General features: G+C 36.6%; 1 protein-coding gene across 2 annotated transcripts in view; it reads left to right on the top strand.

The window, feature by feature from the left end:
- The window catches only part of cnksr2a (connector enhancer of kinase suppressor of Ras 2a), a 66,174-nt gene that overhangs the window by 10,678 nt on the left and 31,248 nt on the right, over positions 1 to 24,248 (top strand). For both annotated transcript variants that reach the window (XM_028005087.1, XM_028005086.1), the window contains exons 2-6: positions 8,198 to 8,361; positions 10,940 to 11,142; positions 19,235 to 19,322; positions 19,736 to 19,777; positions 23,357 to 23,476. In XM_028005087.1, coding sequence (XP_027860888.1) covers positions 8,198 to 8,361; positions 10,940 to 11,142; positions 19,235 to 19,322; positions 19,736 to 19,777; positions 23,357 to 23,476 — 617 coding nt within the window. The remainder of the gene's footprint in view (positions 1 to 8,197; positions 8,362 to 10,939; positions 11,143 to 19,234; positions 19,323 to 19,735; positions 19,778 to 23,356; positions 23,477 to 24,248) is intronic.

Genomic DNA, 24,248 nt, shown 5'->3' with positions numbered 1-24,248 from the left:
GTTTTTGCCAACACAAAATGTACCAATACATTTGAATACATACATACAAATGCGTCCTAAAAATTTAAATATACACATATGCCATTGGAAAAATGTGTGTTTTGTGAATATTTTTATTATTATTATTATTATTATTATTATTTTAAAACGTAAAAATACCTTTTTGGAAAATAGGTATTTAATATGTCTGTTCTACCAAGAACAGAACTTAATAACTACAAGAGGCACTAAAGGTTTGAAATCTTGAAAAGAGTTGCAAATAATTTATGATGTATGTTGACTTCCCTGCAAAAAGTCAAATTTGCAGATTTGGGATAGGGAAAATTTGTTTTTTTGTTTTTTATTCTAGTATTACTGAGTATTTTGTTTTAATAGTAAGAACATTTTCAAACAATTGTGGGATTTGATCTTACAGGAGAGGATTAGAGCAATTTTTTTACATTAATCTCAGAATTCTGACGTTTTTCTCAGAATTTTGATTTAAAAATCAGGATTCTGAGATTGAAGTCAGAATATTTTTTTCTCTCAGTGGCCCTAATCATCTTCTGTATAATCTGACATGTTTAAAATTGAAGGTTATTTTCAAAGAGCTGCAGCTTTTCAACATTATGTCTATCCAAAATGAGAGAAGCAGATAGAACTGCTGCTCTAACTTTTGATGTTACTGGAGCTTTACAGCGCTTGAACCAGATGACACATAACCCGACTGGGAGGGCCTGGTTCTTTTACCAGAGTCGTGAACATCTCTGGAGTGAGTGCAAAATCTGATTTTATTAGCCGTGCGTATGATAGAGAGAAAGAGGGTGTTTGTGGGAGTTTGGCTCGCCTGCTGTTGTGAAAAGTGTGCTACTGTGGGAGTTAAGTGTGTGAGTCAGTTATGAATCATGCTTTTTCTAACAGTCCAACACAAGCACACGCATGATTTCAGTCTCGCGCACACATGGACGTACTGAAATGCAGGTACGAGCATATGACTGCGCTGGCTCATTACACAACAAACCCACACTGACATCTACAGTGATTTTCTGTCAATTTATAAAAAACATGGGTGGAAAAAAGCCTGTTTTTTTCTACAGTAGGAGTTCTCGTAGTGAGCGCAATTCTTCTGCAGCTTTAAGCGCACGAGCAGCTCAACTAATTAGAAAAATGTCTGAATTACAGCTGAACGAAAAACAAAACATGCTTCATAGCAAAACAAGATAAAGACAATGATTTTCCTTAAATATGATAATTATTAAACTGAATAGTCTGAACACAAACATTTTCTAAAAACAAAAATCTGAAGAAGTTGGACCAACTTATCCGTCAGTGTTGTGATTAAATCATCAGGTAGACAATTATAAATTTTGTTGCATTTCATGTGGAGTTTGCATAATTTATATGTGCATTCATGCTTTTTATTACAAAACCCTATCATACTGTCAAACAGGCAATTGTTTATTTTATTTTTTCTGTATTATGTGTAATTTATATATATTAAGATATATATAAAATATATATTATATTCTGTACACATATAAAAGTATTAAAGTTTCTAGACGTCTAAAATACTGTGCAGGAGAAAACACAGACACATTTCAGAAAAAAACATTTAAACTTAATTTTATAATATTCCAGCAAAACAACTTTAAAATCAACAAAGAAATTTAAAAAAAGTTACTAGCAAAACTACATACATTCTCTCAAATCAGTATACTAGAGACTTAGCACAACAGCACTCCATGGACACATTTAAAAGCTGTATGATGATCCAAGATGACCTTTAATTCATCAAGTTAATGGTAAAATTCTAGCACCATCCAGATATATTGTATTTTTTAAAATAAATACGAAGATACTCAAACTGTTGCAGTCAAAAATTCTCATCTTAGAAATAAGCATACAGGTTTAGCTATATTCAGTTAAAAGCATTTTCTGACTTGCTAAACCTTATAAACAACCATTATTCTTGATGGTCTGGCTGTTTACTCCCTGCTAAGTTATTTTTCGTAGTTATGGGCTGAAGTGATTTTTGTCATCTTGTTTTTGTGAATTAGGAAAAATCTCATTTGTTTACCTTTGTAGTTTTTATTTAAATTTCCTGCACAAATTATTTTTGTAGCAAAACTATGTACTAGATGGTTTTTATCTCATCAATAATGCATATATCTGTCTTTTAGAAAAAAGAAAATCATGTTAATGTGTTTTAAATCGAGTTATTTGCTTTGAAAACCAATTGAAAGGCTGATTTGTTATTTATTTAATTTCATTATTTCATAAATGTTTCCACTATTGCTGTAAAACATAATACTTTATACCTTTTAATTCATAAAACGGCTCATACATACACTATTTTAGAAACCTTTGATATGCTGTTATATTTGCATTTGATGCTTGTTTACAATGTAGATGTGCAACCTGATAATAATAAGCTTCCTACATTAAACACCTATTGCAAAACAGAACGTGTTATGAATATCTGGGCAGATTATCTGTCTAGTAGAAATGTAAGGAAGTGCAAAAATCATTTGAACTTAATATTTGTGGCTGCTTATACCACATTAGTTTTCTTTTTTTAAAACTGATTGTTACTACGACCCAATTTGGCAAGACTGTGGGAACCAACAGAGCCAAAATGCCATAGAAAAATTACCTAACATGCATTGATGCCAATGGCACATGAATGCATCCATTAATTTATGCAAATTTCAGTTTTCCTCTCTGTTGTGTGGTAAAACTGGCTGTTGATGCGTAGCACTATTATTCGGTTATTCTGCTGTTGTATTTTGGAGGTCCTTTCTTTACCCCTGGATGCTATCGCTTCTAAATTTGTTTTGCACTGGGTCGGAAAATGCATGAGTTCTGTGAGAAGGAGATAAGAACGTGAGTTGCATGAGTTGGGTAGAGAGGTTTAATAAAAGCGATGATTTTAAGACTAAAGTTAATAGCTACTGAACTCCTTAAGATTGAGGAAATATAATGGATGACTTCAGCTGATAAAGGTTATGTTTTCTTTTTTAAATGGATCCCAAAGAGATGACATTACTGTGTATGTATATAAACCATATGGCAGCGCTTCACTTTTTAGCTGCATACTGTGTGGGAGTGTGTGCTTGCTGATGCCACTTACAATTTGACTCTTCAGTATTCAGGGCATTCACGCTCGCCCTCACTGCCAGCGATAAGCGATGCTGATTATCGCTGAACTTTCGCCGTACTGTACATTCCTCCTCTTCTGCTTCTCTGCCTCTTTCCACTGGAGTAACGATCTGTCTGCGAGAGCCGAAATTGTTTTAATCAGCTTTGCTTCTTTCACTTCTGCTAACTCTCCACTGCGACTAACAGTCGCATCACAAGCGCGGTTGGTTTAGGGAGCAGGGGACTGATGTCTCATTAGAACGAAAACAGTATTGAAATTTTCCCAACACTAATTGGTGAGCTGGGAACAATCTCAAATGTCAAAGCAGAGAGTGGAAGTAAGAGATGATTCAGATTTCTTCAAGTGCGGTTTTGTGACGTTAACAGTGGAGCTTATCTCACCTGCAGCAGGTTAAGATAGGGCTAGGAGCGAGACTAAACATGTTCACTACATTTTGTGCACAAAATCATTCTTATATAATGAGATTTTAGTTTAGTCAGTTTTATTTCTTTTGAGTTCTTTTCACAATTAGTTGCTTTAGGTCCTTTTTTTACTTTAAATTCAGCTTTACTTTGGATTTAAAGTGGACTCGCACATGAAAATGGCTGCAAACAGATGCACAATTATACAGCTCTGGGAAAAATTAAGAAACCACTTAAAATGATCAGTTCCTCTGATTTTACTTCTTATAGGTACATGATTGAGTAAGATGAACATTGTTATTTTATTCTATGAACTACTGGAAACATGTATCCTAAATTACAAGCAAAACTTTTGTATTTATTTGCAGAAAATGAGAAATGGTCAAAATAAAGAAAAAGATGCAGTGCTTTCAGACCTCAACTACTGCAAAGAAAACAAGTTCATATTCATTTAGACACAACAAATGTATGGAGTTAAATTCATTGTGAAACAAATTTAACTCCATACCCAGCAGTCATTGTCCAGCGCACACAGAGGCAAAACTGGCTGACCGAACACTGGTGGAGATCCGCTTGGGTTGCTAGGTAACAGGCTGGGCTTGGCTGGGGTAATAAAAAGTTGCATTTGCTGTCATAAGTAAGCTCAAATATCGCAAATATTTTCAAATTAGTACCACAAACACTTTGATTTCATTGCAAAAAAATCACAAAAAGTATCTCAACATCCTTGAGGGGCTGATAATATTCAATAATATTTGATATTTTGATATTTTAACAGTTTGTGAACTGGTTTTATCATTACTTTCTGGCACAACCGGCCCTTTAAGAGCTTTTATGACCTTGGTTTGGCCCCAAAAGAAAATGGGTTTGACACCCCTGCCATGGAATGTGATTTAACAATTGAGAAGTTTTTGAAACTGCTCATTTTCCAGACACCAAAAAACATCAACTGTTTTTAGAAGCAGTTGGTTTAAAGAATACAGGCTTTCTCCAAATGGTCTCACTATGGTTCCAAACAGACTAAAGAAGATAATAAAACCAGTTCAACCTCTTTACATTTTTCTTTATTCTTAGTTGAGGCTCTTAAAAGGATAAGGATCTTTGAAATATATTTGTATCTTTTCACTTAGTGCCACAGAATTCGGATTTGTTTACATTTTCTGCAGGGTCAGTGTTTCACATTTGAGATTGATTGAATCCCTTAGATTTTTTTCTTCTTCTTGATATGTGCTGTTCTGGGACGAATGCTTCATTTAGACTTCAGATTTGGTGACAGCCGATGGAGGGTGCAGAGGCAGGAAAAAAGTATTTCCTTGTCGCTGATGAGCAAAGGGGTGTGTGTGTGCGTGTGTGAGGAAATGCGTTTGAAAGCAATTTAGCAGCTGCTTCTGAGCTTTTCCTCTTCATGCTCTTTTTCTTTTCCTCATCCTTCCTTCCTCCGCCTTTCTTTCCTCCCAATCTTTGTTAGTGTGGTTATGATAGATGACTGTGTTATAAAGCTGGGACTTGAAGCGAGGGAAATCAATGCTCCTTCCTCTGAGGTTGGCGTGTGTGTGTGTGTGTGTGTGTGTGTGTGTGTGTGTGTGTGTGTGTGTGTGTGTTTGCATTTGCCTGTTTGTTGATCGGTTAGACGCTGGATGCGTTCATTGTTTTGGGAGCAAGGGGCTGCAGCTGAGCCGCTCTGTCTTGATCTGCTTTCCTTTGACTCAGCAGACGTTGCTGGCCAGACGCAGGAACAAACACTTAATGCATCCACACACACTAACACACACTCTCGCTGTGGAAGGCCAACGATTGTCCCACACGTTCTCACAGATGTTGCGCAATCCAGCAGAGAGTGAAGTCTTAAGCGGCTTGATTGCTCCGTTATTGCTCAGTTGCTCCTTGCTTTGGTTCCAGACTCTTGTTTAAGGTTCAGCGTTTGTTTTGGGTCATTTTGTACGGAAAAAAAATATAAATAAATTCTGACTTTTTTCTCAGAATTTTGACTTTTGAATTTCGAAAATTGTGACTTTTTTCAGTATGCGAATGTGTGCGTGAATGGGAATGATTGATTTTATGTAAAGTGTCTTTCAGTGTCCTAGTAAAGCGTTAGATAAGTCTGATTTCATTTAATTTTGATCAGAATTAAAAAAAATAAATGCTGAATTCTGAGGGAAAAAAGTCTGAATTCTCACATCTTACACATATTGATGAACGTAAACAAAACAATAATTGAGACCTTTACACTACAAAAACACAACATCTTACCATGTATTTTTGTCTGGCTTCTAGCGCATAATTTCTTTTTGAAAAAGTGACGGAAAAGCTCTAGTTCCTCTGGCAGATTATTTGTCTTATAACATGGGAAAAATGTCTTGTTATAAGTTAAATAAACTGCTAGTGGAAATATCACTTTTTCACCAATATTAAGGACTTATTAAGACAAGCTCCTACATCTTTTAAGGAGTTGGTGGAACATTTTGGTCACTCTGACAGTTCTTAGCATGGTGGTATTTCCAGTCGCTGTTGGGGAAAACAAATTATTGTCAAGTCACAGATTTTGCTCCAATGTTGTCGTGACAAAAGTAGTTTGGTTTGGAAAGTGGCATTTGTGACTCATATCAGTGGTTTCATGCAGTTGGATTCACTGATTGTGTAAAAACAACCAATATGATGGAAAAATATGTTTGTGTAACAGTAGTTTGTTTCTGCCTGACATGTTTCTGTATGTATTTGTATTTGAGTCTTTCTTGATGCACAGTTTGTTTTGCACCATTTATTTTTGATCAATTGGAGCAAATGTAAAAAATAACTGGATCAAATCTGCAAAATTATAGTATTTCTCTGTGTAACTTCAAGTTCACTGTTAAAAGGCACAAATAGTTTTGTGCCAAAACTACATCCATACCTGAAATCCACACTATGAAACATGGTGATGGCAGAATTATGCTGGGTTAACTGACACCTCATTTTTTGCATTTTTATGTAAAGAAATTGGAAAAACAGGCATCATTTTCCTACCTTTTATCATATAAAGCCCAATTATAAAACAAACTTTGAGGTAAATGCGAGACAAGTCGGGAGGTGTGAATACTTTTTGAAAGTATGTTTTTACAAGAACCTTGTTGTGTGTTTCAAGCAGTGCTGTTCAGTTTAAAGTAAAATAGTGTGGTGGAAAAAAGCATAAAAACTGTTTATTACCTGTGTTTTTTGTGCCATTTTGGATGTGAGAACAAACCCAAAACCACCACAAAGTTCCTGCTGAAATCTCTTTGATCTTCTGCTTTATTATTAAAAGACGCAGGAAGCATACAAATCTGCAACCACAGAAAAAGCGTCAGTAAAACACGACACAGCAGCTGTTGTATTACGGGAACAAGCAGCAGTGAAACTGCCTCTTCCTGTGTGGAGCGATCCGCTCTCCCTGCAGGCGCAGCTCGATGAGGGGAACCACCAGTGAAAGTCTGGAGTCCTGCCATATGTTTGCAATGTGGGCTGGGGGGCAAAATTACCACGTTGGGCAGAATAAGTGCTGTTAGGATGAGAGCCCCCTGCAACGACTACAGCCCATCATTTCTCTAATAATAATTAACTGTATTATGGTTTCTTTAAATATTTTATTACAGGAAGGAGATACTTGGAGTATAATATGAAGCTGACTTGATTTTGTTTTGTGCAACATTTTTAATCAAAATGCATTTGTTGATTGAACAGGAGTGTGATCATTTAAGAATCCTCATTTTATGACATTTTATTCTGCTACTGATTCACTAGGCGTCATTTGATGATTGAAAGTTGAAGAAATAAGATAAAATAAGGCAGTAATGGATGGGAGTAAATTAGTGCAAAGGAGTGCACTAATTTACCTTGTTCTCGTTCTCAGGATTGTCACAAGCTTGGTCACAAACTGATTAGTGCAACAGTTTGTGCACAGTTTGTGTCTTTAAAAGTCTACTAAAACATCAATCAGAACGCTGCAGCTGGTGTTCTGACTAACACCAGGAAGATAGAGCACATTACAGCAGTTTTAAAGTCCTTCCACTGAGAAAGTAGACTTTAACATACTGTTGTTAGTTTATAAATCACTGAAGATCTCTCAGCATTCAGCTTCTACGCACCATAAATCTGGAACAAACGTCCAGAAAACAGCTGGAACTAGGGATGCACGATTGGCATGGTATCTTTATCGATATTAACTGCAAAGTTTAATATCGGCCATTCTGTCAAAATAACTCACCAATATAAAAGGTGTTGTTTTTATATGACAACCCAGTGACGGTGACGTCTGCAGCGCAGCACAACGTCATGACGTCGCACCCGCCTACCTGATCCGATCAAGGCGGGAGAGCATGTTTATATTTCACGCTTACAAAGTTAGACATAGCAATTAATTGTGATTAATGACAGTGCCAGTGATTAATCTAATGTGAATTTCTTAACTGACTGACAGCACTAGCAAATGTAAAGTTTAAAACAGTAATTTTTTAATGCTTTCTACATTGTTGCTTCTCTTAATCATCTGCATTGACATAAAGTTTAAAGATCATTGGAAAACTCTGTGAACACCAGCAGATTACTGATGAAGTTTGACTCTTTATTTTTATTTCTCTCTTGATCTGATTTGTGATTTTAGAGTCAAACATCTGCAGCAGCTCTGTGTGTGTTTATGTTCCAGGTCTGGACGACTGCTTGCAGCAGTATGTGGGTGTGTTTGAGCGGGTGGGTGTGTCCGGGGAGCGGCTGCTAAGGATCAGCCACGCCGAACTGGAGGAGCTGGGCGTGTCTCGGATCGGACACCAGGAGCTCATCCTGGAGGCCGTGGACCTGCTCTGTGCTCTGGTGAGAGTTTCTCTGCTTTTCCTGCCTCATATCAGGCTGTAAAATATGCCGCTCTGCTTCAGTGCACAAAGCAACAACTAGCCGGGAGTAAATTGTTCGTGTCCTGCTTCCTTTTCTTTAGATTTCCCAAGGGTCCCTAAAGCAAAGAAATGGCGAGTTGCTTTGTTTTAACAATTAAATACCAACCAGAATGAACTATTTCCATCCCATTAATGGATTTACAAATTAATAAATCTGTTGTCATTTGCAGCCAGAAGGTTACAAAGGTTAAAAAAAGCAGGGGTTTTATCAGAGGAATCTAAATGTCATCCTCATAATCACAGTTTTGACTTCTTAACCTGCTCTCTTTAATGATTCAGCCCAGTTTAGTCATTCAGAATCATGATGTTGGCCACATCTATCAACATTAAACAAAACATTTTAGCAAAACTGTGCAAAATTCTAATTTTGCACGTTTGTACTTCCATTTCAGTCTCAACTGCTTCTAAAAACAGCCCAAGCGATTAAAAAAAAAACCCTCACAGACGTTTTTTGGTGTCTGGAAAACGAGCGATTTCAAAAACTTTCAGATAATTTTCTTTTTTTCTCTCTCTTTTTCCTCACAGATTTGAGGTTTTTTTTTTCAAATTTATACATGTTTTTTATTTATAGTTCAGAAAGGAACAAATATAATGTTTTATCTAGTTGAATTTAATTAAATATATACGTCAGTTTTTCAAGATTTATTATAGATAGATAGATAGATAGATAGATAGCATTTATTGTCATTGAACAGAATTCAACGAAATTTCCATTGCAGCTCCCGTGCAAAAGGTCAAATATATACAGTATAAATAAGCAAACACACAATAATAATAATAACAATATATACAACTAAATTAACTAAAGGCACTCAACCACACCAAAGAAGTAGCAGCAGGTCCAATTATGGCAAAGTACAGATAATGTGACATTGCAAAGTGCAGAACAATATGGCTGTGTGGGGGTGGGGGATATGTATGTGTGACTGCGAGGTTATGATATGTGTGGGAGGGGGGGGCGGCAGGGAGTAATGGCTCTGACGGCTGTGGGGAAGAAACTGTTTCTCAGTCTATTTGTTGTAGTCCGTATATTCCTGTACCGCTTGCCTGATGGCAGCGGCACAAACAGTCTGTGGCCCGGGTGGCTGGAATCCATCGCTATGGATTCAGCTCTCTTCTTGACGCGGTCTGTGTAAATGGAGTCCAGGTCTGGGAGGGGGCATCCCACAATGCCTTGTGCTGTTCTCACCACCCGTGTCAGTTGTTTCCTCTCCAGTGCTGTGCAGCTACCATACCACACAGTCATGTTGAGGCAGAGGATGCTCTCGATCATCGCCCTGTAAAAGTTCACGAGCAGCCGTGAGGAAAGTCCAGCCCGTCTCAGTTTCCTGAGGAAGAAGAGCCTTTGTTGTGCTTTCTTCACCAGGTGGGAGGTGTTTGTGTTCCAGGAGAAGTCAGACGTGATGTGGAGGCCCAGGAACTTGATGTTGTCCACACGTTCCACCACTTCTCCATCTATGAGAAGGGGAGTGTGAGCCGACCTCCTGGACCTTCTGTAATCCACAATGACCTCCTTGGTCTTCCCTGTGTTCAGCACCAAGTTGTTGGCTGAACACCACTGAGTGAGCTGCAGAATCTCCTCTCTGTAGTGGGTCTCGTTGTTGTCTGAAATGAGACCCACTACTGTTGTGTCGTCCGCGTACTTCACGACTGTGTTGGTGGGGTGGATGGCCACGCAGTCGTGTGTAAACAGGGTGAAGAGAGCTGGGCTGAGCACACAGCCCTGCGGCGTGCCTGTGTTGAGGACCAGTGGGGACGATGTTGAGCCACTTATTCTCACCACCTGAGGCCTGTTGGTGAGGAAGTCTCTGATCCAGTGGCACAGTGAAGCGGGCAGCCCCACCTCGAGTAGCTTCAGCACCAGCTTGTCTGGGATGACGGTATTAAATGCTGAGCTGAAGTCTACAAATAGCATCCTGACGTAGGTGTTGGGATGCTGCAGATGGGTCAGGGCTGTGTGCAGAGTGATGGAGACAGCATCCTCTGTTGACCGGTTTGCTCTGTAGGCGAACTGAAGGCTGTCCAGGTTTGTGGGGATGAAGTCTCTGATGTACCTCAGAAGAATCCTCTCAAAGCACTTCATGATCACCGGGGTCAGAGCGACGGGCCGTAAAACGGCTAAATTTAAATCACTTTGGTGGACTTTAGTGATAAAATCCTAACTTTGAAGTTGTTAAATATAATTGTACATTAAATCGAATTAAACTCCAAAACTGTTGGATTGAATTTATGAAATTATTTTAGTTATTTAAATTTAAAATAAATTTAAATTTGTATACAGTTGTTTGAAACCTCCCGATTATTGAGTCACATTCGAAGAGCACTGCGCAGTTACCTAGCAACCCCAGCGGATTTCCAGCCCCGTTACCTAGCAACCCCAGTAGAATTCCAGCATATTTTGGCTAATAGATCACCTTTAGAACATGTAAAGAGAAGAAGCGCTTGTTTTTAACTGTTTTCGCTCCCTGGTCTGCATATTTATCCCTCTTTGCCTCCAGAATTCGGGTCTGGAGACCGAGAGCGTCAGGACTCTCGCTCACAAGCTGGGCGCCTCGGCCAAGAACCTACAGAACTTCATCTCCAGCCGCCGGCGGAGCAGCCAGTTGGAGAGCAGGAGCTCGCGGCGGCTCCCCAACGACCTGCTGACCTCCGTGGTTGACCTCATCACCGCTGCCAAGAGCCTGCTGGCGTGGCTGGACAGGTTATACCTCCTCTGGTTTCTACGTTTATATTTTCTAGCAGCTTAAGAGCGAGCGGATGCTGGTTGGAAACAGTTTTGATACATTTACAGTTCAGGTCAGAGCTCAAATCAGTATTTAAGGCTTCAAGTTTCTTAGGCAACATATCCAGGTGAATTTAAAACTAGGCATGGTATTTATCAATTATTAAATAGTCTAATTCAGTACAACATTTGCATTATGCAGCAAAATGTATAGCTATGCAGCACAAAATATATACATTTAGTTATATTTCAATTGACAGTGGAAAATAAACATTATAACTGTAAATGTAACAATTTCAGTTACAAAATTGGGTTTTGGAATATTAAATATAATTTGAATCCTTTTTTCTGAAACTGGAGATGTTGAATACAGTTTACTAAGGTCAATTAAATGCCTAATATTCTAACACTATAAAAATTGAAGAAGTATTCTTGGGGTTATTCACCATTTGGCAAAACTTACTTACATTCAACCTTTAACTTCCTGGTTGATGTCTTTAGATATTGTTTCAATATTTCCACATCACTAAGCTGGAGGAAATCCACTAACTCACTCATTCTTTGGTTACCTAGCAACAACCTGCTGAGCAGCTGGCGCAGCAGCAGTTTAAGGTTTTGCCACCTGATTAGAAATAAAAAACAACAGCGGTGAGTATATATAAAACAGGAAGCCAGTATGGCAGTATTTAAAGATATCTAAAACAAAAAACGTGCCACTAATTATTGTTGTCTGGTGTAAAATGTTTATATCATGAAATGTTTTTCGGCCATATTGTCCAGCCCAAGACAAATATCTTAACATTTTAGCAGATTTATTTTATTTAATTTATTTATTTTCATAATTTTACACAGGTGAGCCACTATTAAAATCAAATATTGTGAGATTGCAAGGAAAAGTCTTATTATTTTAGCCTTTTTTTTGACCTGAAATGGGAAAGGTTTACTCTCATTTATTGCCAGACAGTAATAAGAAATAAAGAGTTTGCATCTTTCATATAATGAATGTTTTAACTGCATTGCTGTTAAAAGCCTTTCAGTTTCATTAAAGCCAAACTGCCTTCGGAAACTCAACGAATTATTAATCTGATGGAAAAATCTTTAAGATTTATGATTTTTTTGCATAAATATTTTAGTGTATTTTGTAAGAATTTAAGAAATGTTATACTGTCGATTGAATTTCACCCTGATGTAATACAAAGAGAGCCCTCAGCTGCAGCCTATATGTGATCATAAAGAATAAATCCTTTCACCATCAGAGCTCAGATATAAAAAGAACAGACTCGTCTCCTGCTGCTTGGAAATATGTTTTCATTTCAGAGCCTTTTCTCCTGCCCTCTCCATGCCTCTCTCTCCCTGTCTGTCTCTTTTACTCTTTACCCTTTTCTTTGTGTCTCCTCTTGTATTCCTGACTCGACACGATCTCCCGCCTGCAGCACACAAACGTCAGATACAGAGCTAAAGGTCTTCGACACCGGCTCTTGAAATGCCAGACACCCACACCGGTCCTCGGGCCATCTCGACCTCGGGCGCACGCGGACGTGCCGCGGACTCACACAGACGCCCACGCCAATCGCGCACGCACCCGTTTAGCTGAGCACGCAAGCGTCGCACGCATCCCATGATGCAACTGGAGGTGGCAAAGTGACATTGAGACTCCCAAGACAGACTTGTGCAAACCGCGTCAGTCTCCTGAAATGCTGCAACAACACAAAGCAAATATCCAGTTAATGCATCAGTGCCAGCACTGGGTAGTAACTAGTTACATTTACTCTATTACATCTACTTGAGTAACTATTTTGAAAGTGTGTACTTTTAGGAGTGTTTTGACTTTTACTCGAGTAATTTTATTTCAAAGTATCGCTACTCTTGAGTAAAAATTCTGGATTTTCTACCCACTAAATGAATTACAAACATGTTTTAACCAGAAATTCACCAGACACAGACACACCTGCAGTTTTTGTTAAAGTTTCATAAGGTTTTTGATTGAAAGAAACTGATTTGGAAACATTTTCTTTTGCCTGATTTTGTTGTTTTTTTGTTAATTATGTAAATTATTGTCATTTTTGTCCTTAAAATACAAACAAATTCCACTTAACCTTATATTTTGATTTGTCTGATGATGTAATTTTTAAATATTAAATGATTGATAATTTGATGAGTTACTCAGTACTTGAGTAGACTTTTAATAAAATACTTTTTTACTTTTACTTGAGTAAAAATATTCTCCAGTTAGTGTATATACAACAAACATTGCAAACTAGCAAAAAGCAAAAAGGATATTGATCTACAAAACAAATAACAGCAACAAAAATATAAAAAAACAAACAAGTATACATTAAAATGGTTACATTCAAAATAAAGACAAAACACTGAACATAATTAATTGTTGTCACAACAAAAACAATGAAATTGTTTAACATATGTGGATTAATTTTTTTCTTTTAATCTTGGAATTTATCTTTTAATTTGAATTATTTTTTAAAAAGTAAACAGTTTGTCAGAACAAAGAATAAATAAATAAAGGATAACTTTAAAAAAGACACTAATTGATCTTATTATCTGGTTCCCCGTTTCCCTTCTCATCCTCTCGTTTTTGTTTCCGCCAATTTAATTCGCCAGCAATGAAAGTTACGTTAAAGTATCGCTACTTTTACTCATCATAACTTTTGTGTACTCTGCATCAGTGCATCCTTCCTCCAAGCAAGGCGGTAAAGAAATCTCATCTTGTAAAACTGATTTCTGCAGCCGGGGAGCTCAGAGTGATGAGATTAATAATGGGGATAAAGGTTAGCATATCTTAGAAAGTGTCAGATTGGAGCAAAGTTGAGCTTTTATCCGTCTGACTGCTGGTTATCCGAGCTCTCGGGGAGAGCACAGGTGTCTGCAGGGAAACATTCTGCAACCTTTCCATGTACAAAATAACCGCAGACTTTCAGGTCTCCTTACATATTTTTACTTCACCGTCATTTCATCTGAATTCGGGAGCTGAACTCAACGTGTGCGTCTTTGAACTGCGTACACACAACATGAATTATTAACCCAGAGGAGTTTTATGTGTCATATATTTTGCTGATGGCTACAAAATGCAGGAACTGGAACTGTTCCTTTATTTCAGCCAGAGTAATAACTGCGCTGACTTGTTTTCTTCGGTTCGTTCCTTTTCTTTACTGTGCTCATTAAAAGCACAGTAATGAGGTTTTAACTTTACTTTATAAAGTTTATAAAATTTAAAGTCTAAAAAGCAGCAATACAGTTTCGTAGCTGCTGGAAATGCCTCACTTGTAGCTTCAAAACTTTAGCATTTAGCTTTTTCTACAGAAATTACCTAACTTTGATTAGATTCTAACTCAAAATACACAAACGTTTGACCCAGAATCCATAAATCCTGGGTCCAAATGAGTGGATTTTGAAAGTGAAAGGACATCCTCTCCCAAAATCAACCAATTTATTAGTTATGATTACTAAAAAAACATTTATTTTTAATTCAATTCAAGCTTATTTGCACATTTCAACAACGGCAAGAAGGTGCTTTACATGGTAAAAGCAAATAAACAAATAAAATCCTTAATACATCAAATATTAGTTGTAAATTCCTAATTTATAACAATTTTTTTGTTTTTTAATCTTGTTTATAATGTTATTCCCTCATTAAAAACATACCTGGAGGAGCGATGCTTTGATACTTTCACACGTTTGAGTAATCCTTTAGTCTCCATGGCAACCACTCAGCTGTGCAACAGGCCTGGGTGGACCAAGCTCCTCCCCCAACTCAGTTCCTTCAGACTAGCCAGCAACAATTAGCATCCGGTGGAACTTCACATCTTATACAAGCTGCTTCAGTGAAACGCTGGTGAAAACATTAAAGGGTTAATAGAGGAGCCATGTTGTAATGACTTCCTGAAGGCGGATTCTCAGAGAGACCAGAAGCTTCTTAAAGAGACAGAGGCCCAATTTCCAGGCTTTAATGTACAAAGTAAAAACTTTTAAGTCATATTTGACATATGTAGCATTTTTATAAAAATTTAAGGTGACATAGTTACTTGATTGTGCTATGAAATGATGCTATGTACCTGGAAAATAAATAAAATTTTCTTTTATAACCTGCAGAGTTTTACATCCTAAAGTTTTATAGCTCAAGTTAAATAAAACAAAGAGTTGTTTCCAGGGCGGTTGCCTGGTAGTTAGCAGACTTCCTGCACACCCCCAGGTTGTGCATGTGTATATATAGTAGTCAGCCTCAATAGTGATGACCCAAATCACACAAACCACTGATAAATCATACACTAGAGGCTGAGCTGAGTCTTTATCTGGGTCTTTGGAACAGCGAAGGAAATGTGCCGCTTTCTGCCGCCGTCCTAATGTGTGTCATGATTCTGCGCTAACGTTGCTGTTGTCTTTAGCGCCGCGTTGTTGTTATGTGCAGTCATTAGCGCCTCATTAACTCCACCGGCTCCTTATCACTCTCACCTTGTTCACACCTGACCACTCGCAGGGTTTAATTTGAGCGCTTTGTAGAGCCGTTCCTCACTAGGAAATGTTTTTCTTTTTTCTTTTTAGGGAAGTATACTTGTCAACAAAATGGACAGTGTGCTAGAGTGGAAACTGGGAACACAAAGGAGACACTGTGAGCTAACAGAGCTCCAGGCAAGAAAACATAATGAATTCGACCTGGTCTAATAGCTCGGCTCACAAAGCCGTTTATAGAGAAACATCCAGACATTAGCAGAGGGCGCCGCCGTGTTTGTTTGCCTCGGAAAACTCAAAATTGTGTAAGGCTTGAAAAGTGGTGTTTTCTGAAAGGAAAGGCCTGTTCACCTTCAGCATAGCGAATAGTTTCCTTTTCCTCTGAGAACAAATTAAAATCCCGTTCTTTGTCGATATGACTGAAAAACCTAACACAATAAAAGCGTTTCATATCAGTCGGTATTGATAATTATTGATTATAGTTGTGTGGTGAGCATATTTGTGGTGCAATAAAGACTCTGATGCTAATTGTAAGGATCTAAACCTATTTTCCTATGTTTACATTCAGGTTCACTGCAAAAACACCAAATCTTACCAAGTAATTTTACTGTCGTTTCTACTGCAAATATCTTATTACACTTGAATTAAAACAAACCTAACTTACAAGTATCTCTTCAGCAACATATAGAGGATTGTTTTAAGTAAATAATTCCTTAAAACTGGTGGAAAAGTTCCACTTCCATTGGCAGATAAATTTATTTCTATCAAGACAATTGATCCATGTTGTAAGTTAAATAATCTGCCAATGGAACTAGAATTTTTGATCAATATCAAGGAATTATTTATTTTAAACAAGCTTCTATGTTTGCTGATAAGTTACTTTTAATTTAGTTATGTCTTCATTCACACTAACTAAGATATTTGCAGTAGAAACTAAAGATTGTGTGTTTTTGCAGTGTTGGTGTCGGTGTAAGTGAGTAATTAATTAATTGATAGTCGTTTAATTGGGTGAGTAACTTATTTCTATGTGTATGCTTATTTACATACATTTTTTTATTTAAATTATTTACATCACACTTAGTTTTATTTTTTAGTTTGTTTCACTTGTTTTGCTTCCACTTTACAAGTATGCACTACTTTGTGTTGGATTATCCCATAAAATCCTAATAAAGTACATTAAAGTTTGTGGTTAAGGCTTGAGAAAATGTGAAACATTTAATAGGAAACACTTAATCAATGTTGATGAATTTCTTGAAGTGAAAAAGCTCTGCATGCTTTCTACAAACTGTAGGTTTTACATGTATATATTTTTAAAAAGATGACAAACCTATAAATATAGTCCAATGGTACAATTTCACATTAATATGTTCTAAAATGTAAAGTTTTCTTATTTTCCTGTTAAGCTGGATGTCACTTTATTAACAGTCAAAAGCAGTACTTTAATGTGAATAAACAAATTTAAGACACAAATATTTAACATTGAAATACTATAAACCTTAAAGAGCATTAAAATCAGTCACTGCAGTGGATTATAAAGGCATTTCAGAATGAAAAATGTTCTCCAAGTTACATTTGAGTCACATTTATGATGTTTTTGACATTTCCTTCTTTCTTCTGGCCTCATATAACAAACGAATGAGTCTCCATACACACATGAGCGCCATGACAGCTGACAACTGCGGATTAGGTTCATTTAGAACCAAATTGATTCAGTCGGATAATTAACAAACGCGCGACAGAGTCATGAAAACCACATCACTGACATTTAGCAACCTATGAATGACAGATGGCAACCTTTAAATCCAACAACTCTGAAATATGAAGACAATTTAGCACCATCCCTGATCATTAGCACATGAGCAATTCATCAACATAACGCATTAAATGAGAAATATTTTTTATTGTTGACTATGTTTCAAGAAGATCGAATAATACAGTGTTATACTCCATTCATTTCACCAACAGGGAGCCAGTGCAGACTTCTACAAACTGGTGTTATTGTTCATTTTTCAGGTGTTGGTTTGGACTTTTGGATGAGTTACTGTCACTTCAGTCATTATTTTTAAATAACCAGTGGAAAGTACAAAACATGTACGATGTTTTCTATGTTCTATTGTAGTTGGAGAGCTTTTAGCTTGGTTTAAGATCGTTTTAAAGACAAAATTAGGGATAATAAGATGAGTAAATGTTCTTATTTAGGTTTATTACATATTCTTAATTTCTGGTCTCCCATCAGTTCTAGGTTTATAGGACAACGGTACTGGAGTCACACAACACAAACCATTGACTGGTGAATAGAAAAGCCCACATGTTGAGACGAGCACAAGAGGCTTGTTGTCAAAAGTAGCGTGGCATAACATTAAAGTTGTCTCGGTCTGCTCATCTAAACCAGTTTATCACATTACCAGACATTCTTTTCTATTTTTCAGTTTCTTAACATAAGTGGGCTGAGATGGTAGCCTTGAGGAACTCCATAATCTTTATTAGTTCAGATTTATATTTACTAAAGCATAGAAAATTTCCCAGTCTCCCCAAACAAAATCACTGCCAGTTTAGTACAGTACCAGGCATTCGTTTCTATTTCTTAATTATTAGTATAAGTGGGCCGAGATTGGAACCCTGAGGAACTCCATGATATTTAGTAGCTCAAGTTTATATTAACCAAATCATAGAAAGTTGTCTCAGTCTGCCAATCTAAAGCAGTTTAGCACAGTATCACAGTATATTCTTTTCTATTTTTTAATATAAGTTGGCCAAGATTGGAACCTTGAGGAACTCCATAATTTTTGCTTGCTTAGATTTATATTTACTAAATTATAGAAAGTTTCCCAGTCTGCCAAAATATGATATAAGTCAGTTTAATGCAGTACCAGACAATGTTTTTTATTTTTAGGATGTTTTTCAATTAGGATGTTATCGATTATGTGAAAACTGCAAAAGAGAACAGAAAAAATGTTAGCTCTCTATCTAACTTTTAGAAATGGTTAAAGGTGCCGTATGTAACGTTTATAAAAAAATGTTTCTTACATATTTGTTAAAACTGTCACCATGTTGAGACAGTTTGTTATGAGACTGATAATCTGTGAAAAGGTAGATCTCCTCCATCTTTTCCCTGAGCTGCTGCTGCCGTCTGAAAAAATGCACAAAATCGACCAATCAGAGACGTGAGGCGGGTCTTAGCGCTATCAATCAATCTCATGTACTCTCCGCTAAATGTGTTAACAGTGGAGAGCCTTGACGTTACAGAAAGACCGTTTATTGGTGGCTGTGCTAGCTAGCCTGAGCGTTCATGACTCTGGTAGCAAGCTTAAGCCCCGCCTCCTGGCTCTGATTGGTTGTTTCAAAGTCAGAACAGCTCGATTTCTTTTCACATATTCTTTGTCTCGTACCATACTGTTGTGACATTGACAGTTTGAACAAATATGTATAGAAACATTAATTCTAAAAGCTTTAAAGGCAAAAAATGAAAAAAATCCTGTTTTAAATATTGCAGCATGGCGGCATTTTCACAAACCTCTCCCTTCAGCGCTCCCCCTGTCCATCACCCCTGCACATCATCCGGCGCAGCAGCAATATTAAAAGACCCGCTGTTATCTTTACCTTCCAGGTCTCCCTTTGCTGCTGTGGCAGACTACTCAGTTACCCGAAATAATGTCATTCAGCTCTGCCTGGAGCTCACCACCATTGTGCAGCAGGTGTGTGGAAGCGTTTGTTTGCTCGTTTTGAAGGCTGATAGCTTCTATTCTGCTGTGCTTGAAGCGCAAGGCTGAGGGGAGCTGCCGTGGGTTGACATATCCCCTTAAGTGCGCTGTATGCATGTGCGTGGGTGGGTGTGATGCAGCAGTCTACATCCTTAAGCGAGACTCGATTCTTTGCTGTTTGCATCTTTCTCAGCCTGTCTTTTATGTGACTGATGTGTGTATAAATAAAGGCTGAATGCATGTCTGTTTGTGTGGGTGTTTGTTGTAGCTGTGGCGGTGTATAGTATCCAGGTGGCTGGGCTGGGCTGCGGCAATGTGAGGCCCAGGAAGCATGCAGAGATACTTTAGCAGCATGTGCAACACAAAATGTTCTTGTTGCTACATTAAATGTCTCTCCATTCCCTCAGGACTGTACGGTGTTTGAGACGGAGAACAAAATCCTCCATGTGGTGAGTTTGTCTTGAGCCAGATGCTGTACCTAACAAAGCACAACCCTAAACTGGTTTTAATCAGAGTTGGGTAGTAACTAGTTACATTTACTTGAGTAACTTTTTTTTTTTTTTTTCAAAAATAGATACTCTTACTTGAGTAAAATGTCTGGATTTTCTACCCACTGAAATGAAAAACAAACATGTCACCAGACACAGACACACACCTGCAGCTTGTATTAAAGTTTCATAGGATTTTATTAAAAGAAACTCATTTGAAGAAAAAAAATATTTTGTCTTATTTTGTTATTTTTGTCATTTTTGTTCTTAAAATACCAACATTTCCACTTAACTTTATATTTTTATACTTCTGACTATGTAATTTTTAAATATTAAATGATGTTTCTTGGTAAATTTGGAGGTGATTAGTGCATCTTCACTTCAAAAACACAAAATATTTGTTTTGTAGGAACTTGAAGAACAGAAAATGAGACACTATTACATGTTGCTGACAACTGTGTCATATTTAAGGGAAACAGACATTAAAACTCTTTTCTCTCTTCAACGAGAGAAAAGCTTGTTGTTTCCTGCGTTACTAACAAAAACACAAAACCTTGCCAAGTAATTTTGGTCTAGTTTGTAGAGCAAATATCTTAATAATATATCAAGATAGGAACATGTTTTAAATCAGTAATTCCTTAGTATTGTTGAAGAAATACTCCACCAGTGGATCTAGTATTATTTCATCAATATAAATGAATTGCTGACTTAAAACAAGCTCATATTTTTTTCTGAAAAGTTAGGGTTATTCTTTTCCAAGTCCACTAAGATATTTGCACTAGAAATTAGGTAAGAGTAATTGGCAAAATGTTGTATTTTAGCCCTGAATTTAAATTTTTTTTTTCCAGATTTATGTTCTCTACACTGCAAAACACAAAATCTTACCAAGTATTTTGGGTCCATTTTGTAGTGAAATATTTTAGTACACTAGAAATCGGACAAAACTAACTTACAAATAACTTTTAAGCAGGATATAGAGGCTTGTTTTAAACCAATAGTTCCTTTAATATTGATGAAGAAGTTCTAGATCTATTGGCAGATTATTTCATTTAGACATTTTTTCTATAAGTGAAATAATCTGAATTTAGTACCTTTTCATCAATATTAAAAAATTATTGATTCCTATTTCTTGCTGAAAAGTTACTTTTGTAAATTTGTGTTTGCACTAAAGACAAAACCAAAAATATTTGGTAAGATTTTGTTTTTGCAGCTTCAATAACATGGAAAACTGTAAGTTTTCCTCTCTTTAAAATGCTGTTTCTGTTTCCACTGGAAATATTACTTGATTGTGAGCAACGTATAAGCGAGTCTGATTTTTTTCTGTTTTTCTTCCCTTTGGAGCTTCCTCTAAGAGTCGAGCTCCTACAGATAAGTATCTGCCTCAAATCGCACCAATTAGCAAATATTTTGGTGTCAACATGTTGGGCTTCAGCTTTGATCGTCTCCTTTTTGCACTTATCAAGCAAGAAAGTAGCTCTTTTATGTTTGTTGGCTCATAAATGTTACCCTACAAGCAAGATTTACAAAAATGTAAGAGATATTTTTGTTTCGTTTGAAGAATGGATATAGGAAGTAGTCATGAGGCGTCAGCAGCCAGAGTGATGAAGGAGAAATCTCATGTTTGAGTCAAACTAGTGGCTACTAACACTAGTGAAAATTAGATAGCGGCAGTCTGATTCTTTGCAGCAAAACTTTGTTCTTTTCTAATGTTCAGTCTGTGGAGACTAGCCAATCAGAAACAGGTTTTTAAAGCAGTTTGAGCGTTAAAGATGCACCGGTTTGACATTTTAGGCTGATAGCTGACGACTGCCCATGTAGATTCTTCTGTATCCTTTCAGAACCGCAGAAAAACGGCCACAAAATAGACAATAGATGCTTTTACTTTGACCATAAAATTGTGCAAACTGGAATTATAAAATCAAAATGGACATAAGCCAATTTTGAAAAAACAGTTTTATTGCTGGAAGGAGGTTGTTTGAGATTGAAACTCATTTCGCATCACGCCAGTTTCTAAACATCAACAACGCTCTTATTTTGAACTCTGGATGTTTTTCTCCTAATTGCACCGACTGAAGAAAAATGGAATTTGTTTAATGTGTTTGACCAAACTTGTGAAGCTATTGGTGAATTTAAGTCCTGTGCTGGTGAAGAGTTATCAAATAAATCTGAAATTTACAGCTTTGGAGAAAATGAAGAGCCCACTGCTTTGTGGGATAACCACTGATGGTTATTCCACAAATATTGATCTCTGAGTTAAAACATTAGTGCTGTTGTTTCTAAATGAACATGTACTGGTTTTCTTTGCATTATTTGAGGTCTGAAAGCTCTGCATCTTTTTCTCATTTTCTGCAAATAAATACTTTGCTTGGAGCTTCAGAGACATGTTGTCAGTAGTTCATAGAATAAAAGAGCAATGTTCATTTTACTCAAACATAAACCTATGAAAAGTAAAATGAGAGAAATTGATCATTTTAAGTAGTCTCATATTTTTTTCCTGAGTTATATATCTGTGTAAGTAAATTAAGTAAATTTAGCTGTTTTTTGTATTGGATCGGTATTGGCCGATACTAAAGATCAGGTATCGGTATCGGAAGTGAAAAAAGTGGATCACTGCATCCCTTAGGATTTGCAGATTTTTTCCAGATTTCCTTTAAATTACCTTTAGGTGAGCAACTTTTAGATGAACTTTTCAGAACCAGAAACTTAAAAAAACAAACAAATTATCATTCTTTGATTTAGGTTAGACCTGTAAATGAAGGTTGATGTGGGATTTATATCCATTAAACAACATTTAAAGACATTACCAATAAAATCTTCCCGTCCAGACTTAAATGTCAGATGAAATTTTATTTATCCTTTTCACATCAGATGTTCTGATTCGCCATCTTCAGATTATCTCCATCACTGATTAATTGAGTGAATCCATGTTTAAGTCCATTAAATCCACGCAGGTCTTTATTTATTATGACAAACCAACATGTCAGCTGTGAGGACGATTCCAGAACCAGGACGAAGCCAAAACCCTTTCGAGATTCTGGGATATTTTCAGAGAAATGACGAGTTCAAAATATCACACCACTAAGTTTGGAAATGAGAAGTGCAGGAGGAGAAATCTTTAACAGGTAGCAGGGATTTTCCTGTCGACGTGGCAGAAAAACTTTTCTAGACAAAGTTTAGCGACTTCCTCTGTGGCTGATCCAAAAATAGAGTCAGTAGTTTTTATTCAAACCTCTCTGATATAGAAAACACGACTAAATCTGCCGAGAAAGAAAAGAAAAAGTATAATTAAATTCACCTCCATTGTATATGGAGGGGATTCGGTTATTGTGGTTTACTGAAGTGCTGAATTGATAAATAAAAATAAACCTGCATGTTATACTTGAGTTTAATTTGATTCTTACAGCAGAAAATGGATTTTGTATTTGATCTGTGACAAAAACAGCTGAATTTTTCTCATGTTTTTAATCACAATAGGTCATATTTAGTCAATAAATCTTCTGTTTTTTATTTATTTTGCTGTTTTCTTTCTCTCGTCTGCAGTGTAAGACTCTTTCTGAAGTGTGTGAGCACATCGTGTGCGTATCATCGGACCCACTGGTCTCCCAGTCTGCCCACCTTGAACTGGTTCACCTCACCAACACTAAGCCATCCGAAGGCCTGGTACTGCCCTAAACTGACTTTATATCTGTTTTTTATTGTATCGATTCTTAAAAACAAAAAAATATGTAATATTGTATCACAAACAGATTTCTTCTCTTTTTGCTTTTTAAAAAATATTTAAATGTTTCGGATAATTAAACACATTTAAATGTTGGAAAAAGGTAAAATAAATAAAAACAAAAAGCAGTTTTCAAATGATTATTTCATTCATTAAGAGAAGAAAGCCATCAAAACCTATTTATTTCTTGCAATATAGTAAAACATTAATTTATAGAACCTGTGTGCTTCAAAATCAAAAGATATTTAGATAAAATAAAGAAAATTATTCTTAATGAGAATGTCTTTAGCGAGAGGCTTTTTCAAATCTAAAATATTTAGACTTAAAGTATTTTAGAACAAAAAAAAATTTCTTCTACAAACTGCTTTATTTTGTAAAATATAATGGATGGGTGTATCAAAGTCTGTGAATAAAAACTCAGCAGATGTTTGTGGCATGAGATAAAAATATAATTCTAATTAAAAAAAAGGCTAATTAAAGAAAAATTCTTTGTGTTTTACTTAATATTTTTCTGCTTAAAAATTTATAAACTTTCCACGAAAAATCTCATCTTAAAGAAATTACAAAAAGTGCTGCAGGGCCAAACTTCTCAAAATGCAGTAAAAATCAATACAAGGGCCACAAATGGCCCCTGGGCCACACTTTGGACACCCCTGCTCTAGACCAGTGTTTCTCAAACTGTGGTCCGCATTGGCCCCCTAGTGGTCCACAAGG

Source organism: Xiphophorus couchianus, chromosome 21 (assembly GCF_001444195.1).
Source record: "Xiphophorus couchianus chromosome 21, X_couchianus-1.0, whole genome shotgun sequence".
NCBI classification, from domain to species: Eukaryota; Metazoa; Chordata; class Actinopteri; order Cyprinodontiformes; family Poeciliidae; genus Xiphophorus; species Xiphophorus couchianus.
The sequence above is the reverse complement of the archived record's forward strand: the minus strand, read 5'-3'. Positions and strand labels throughout refer to the sequence as shown.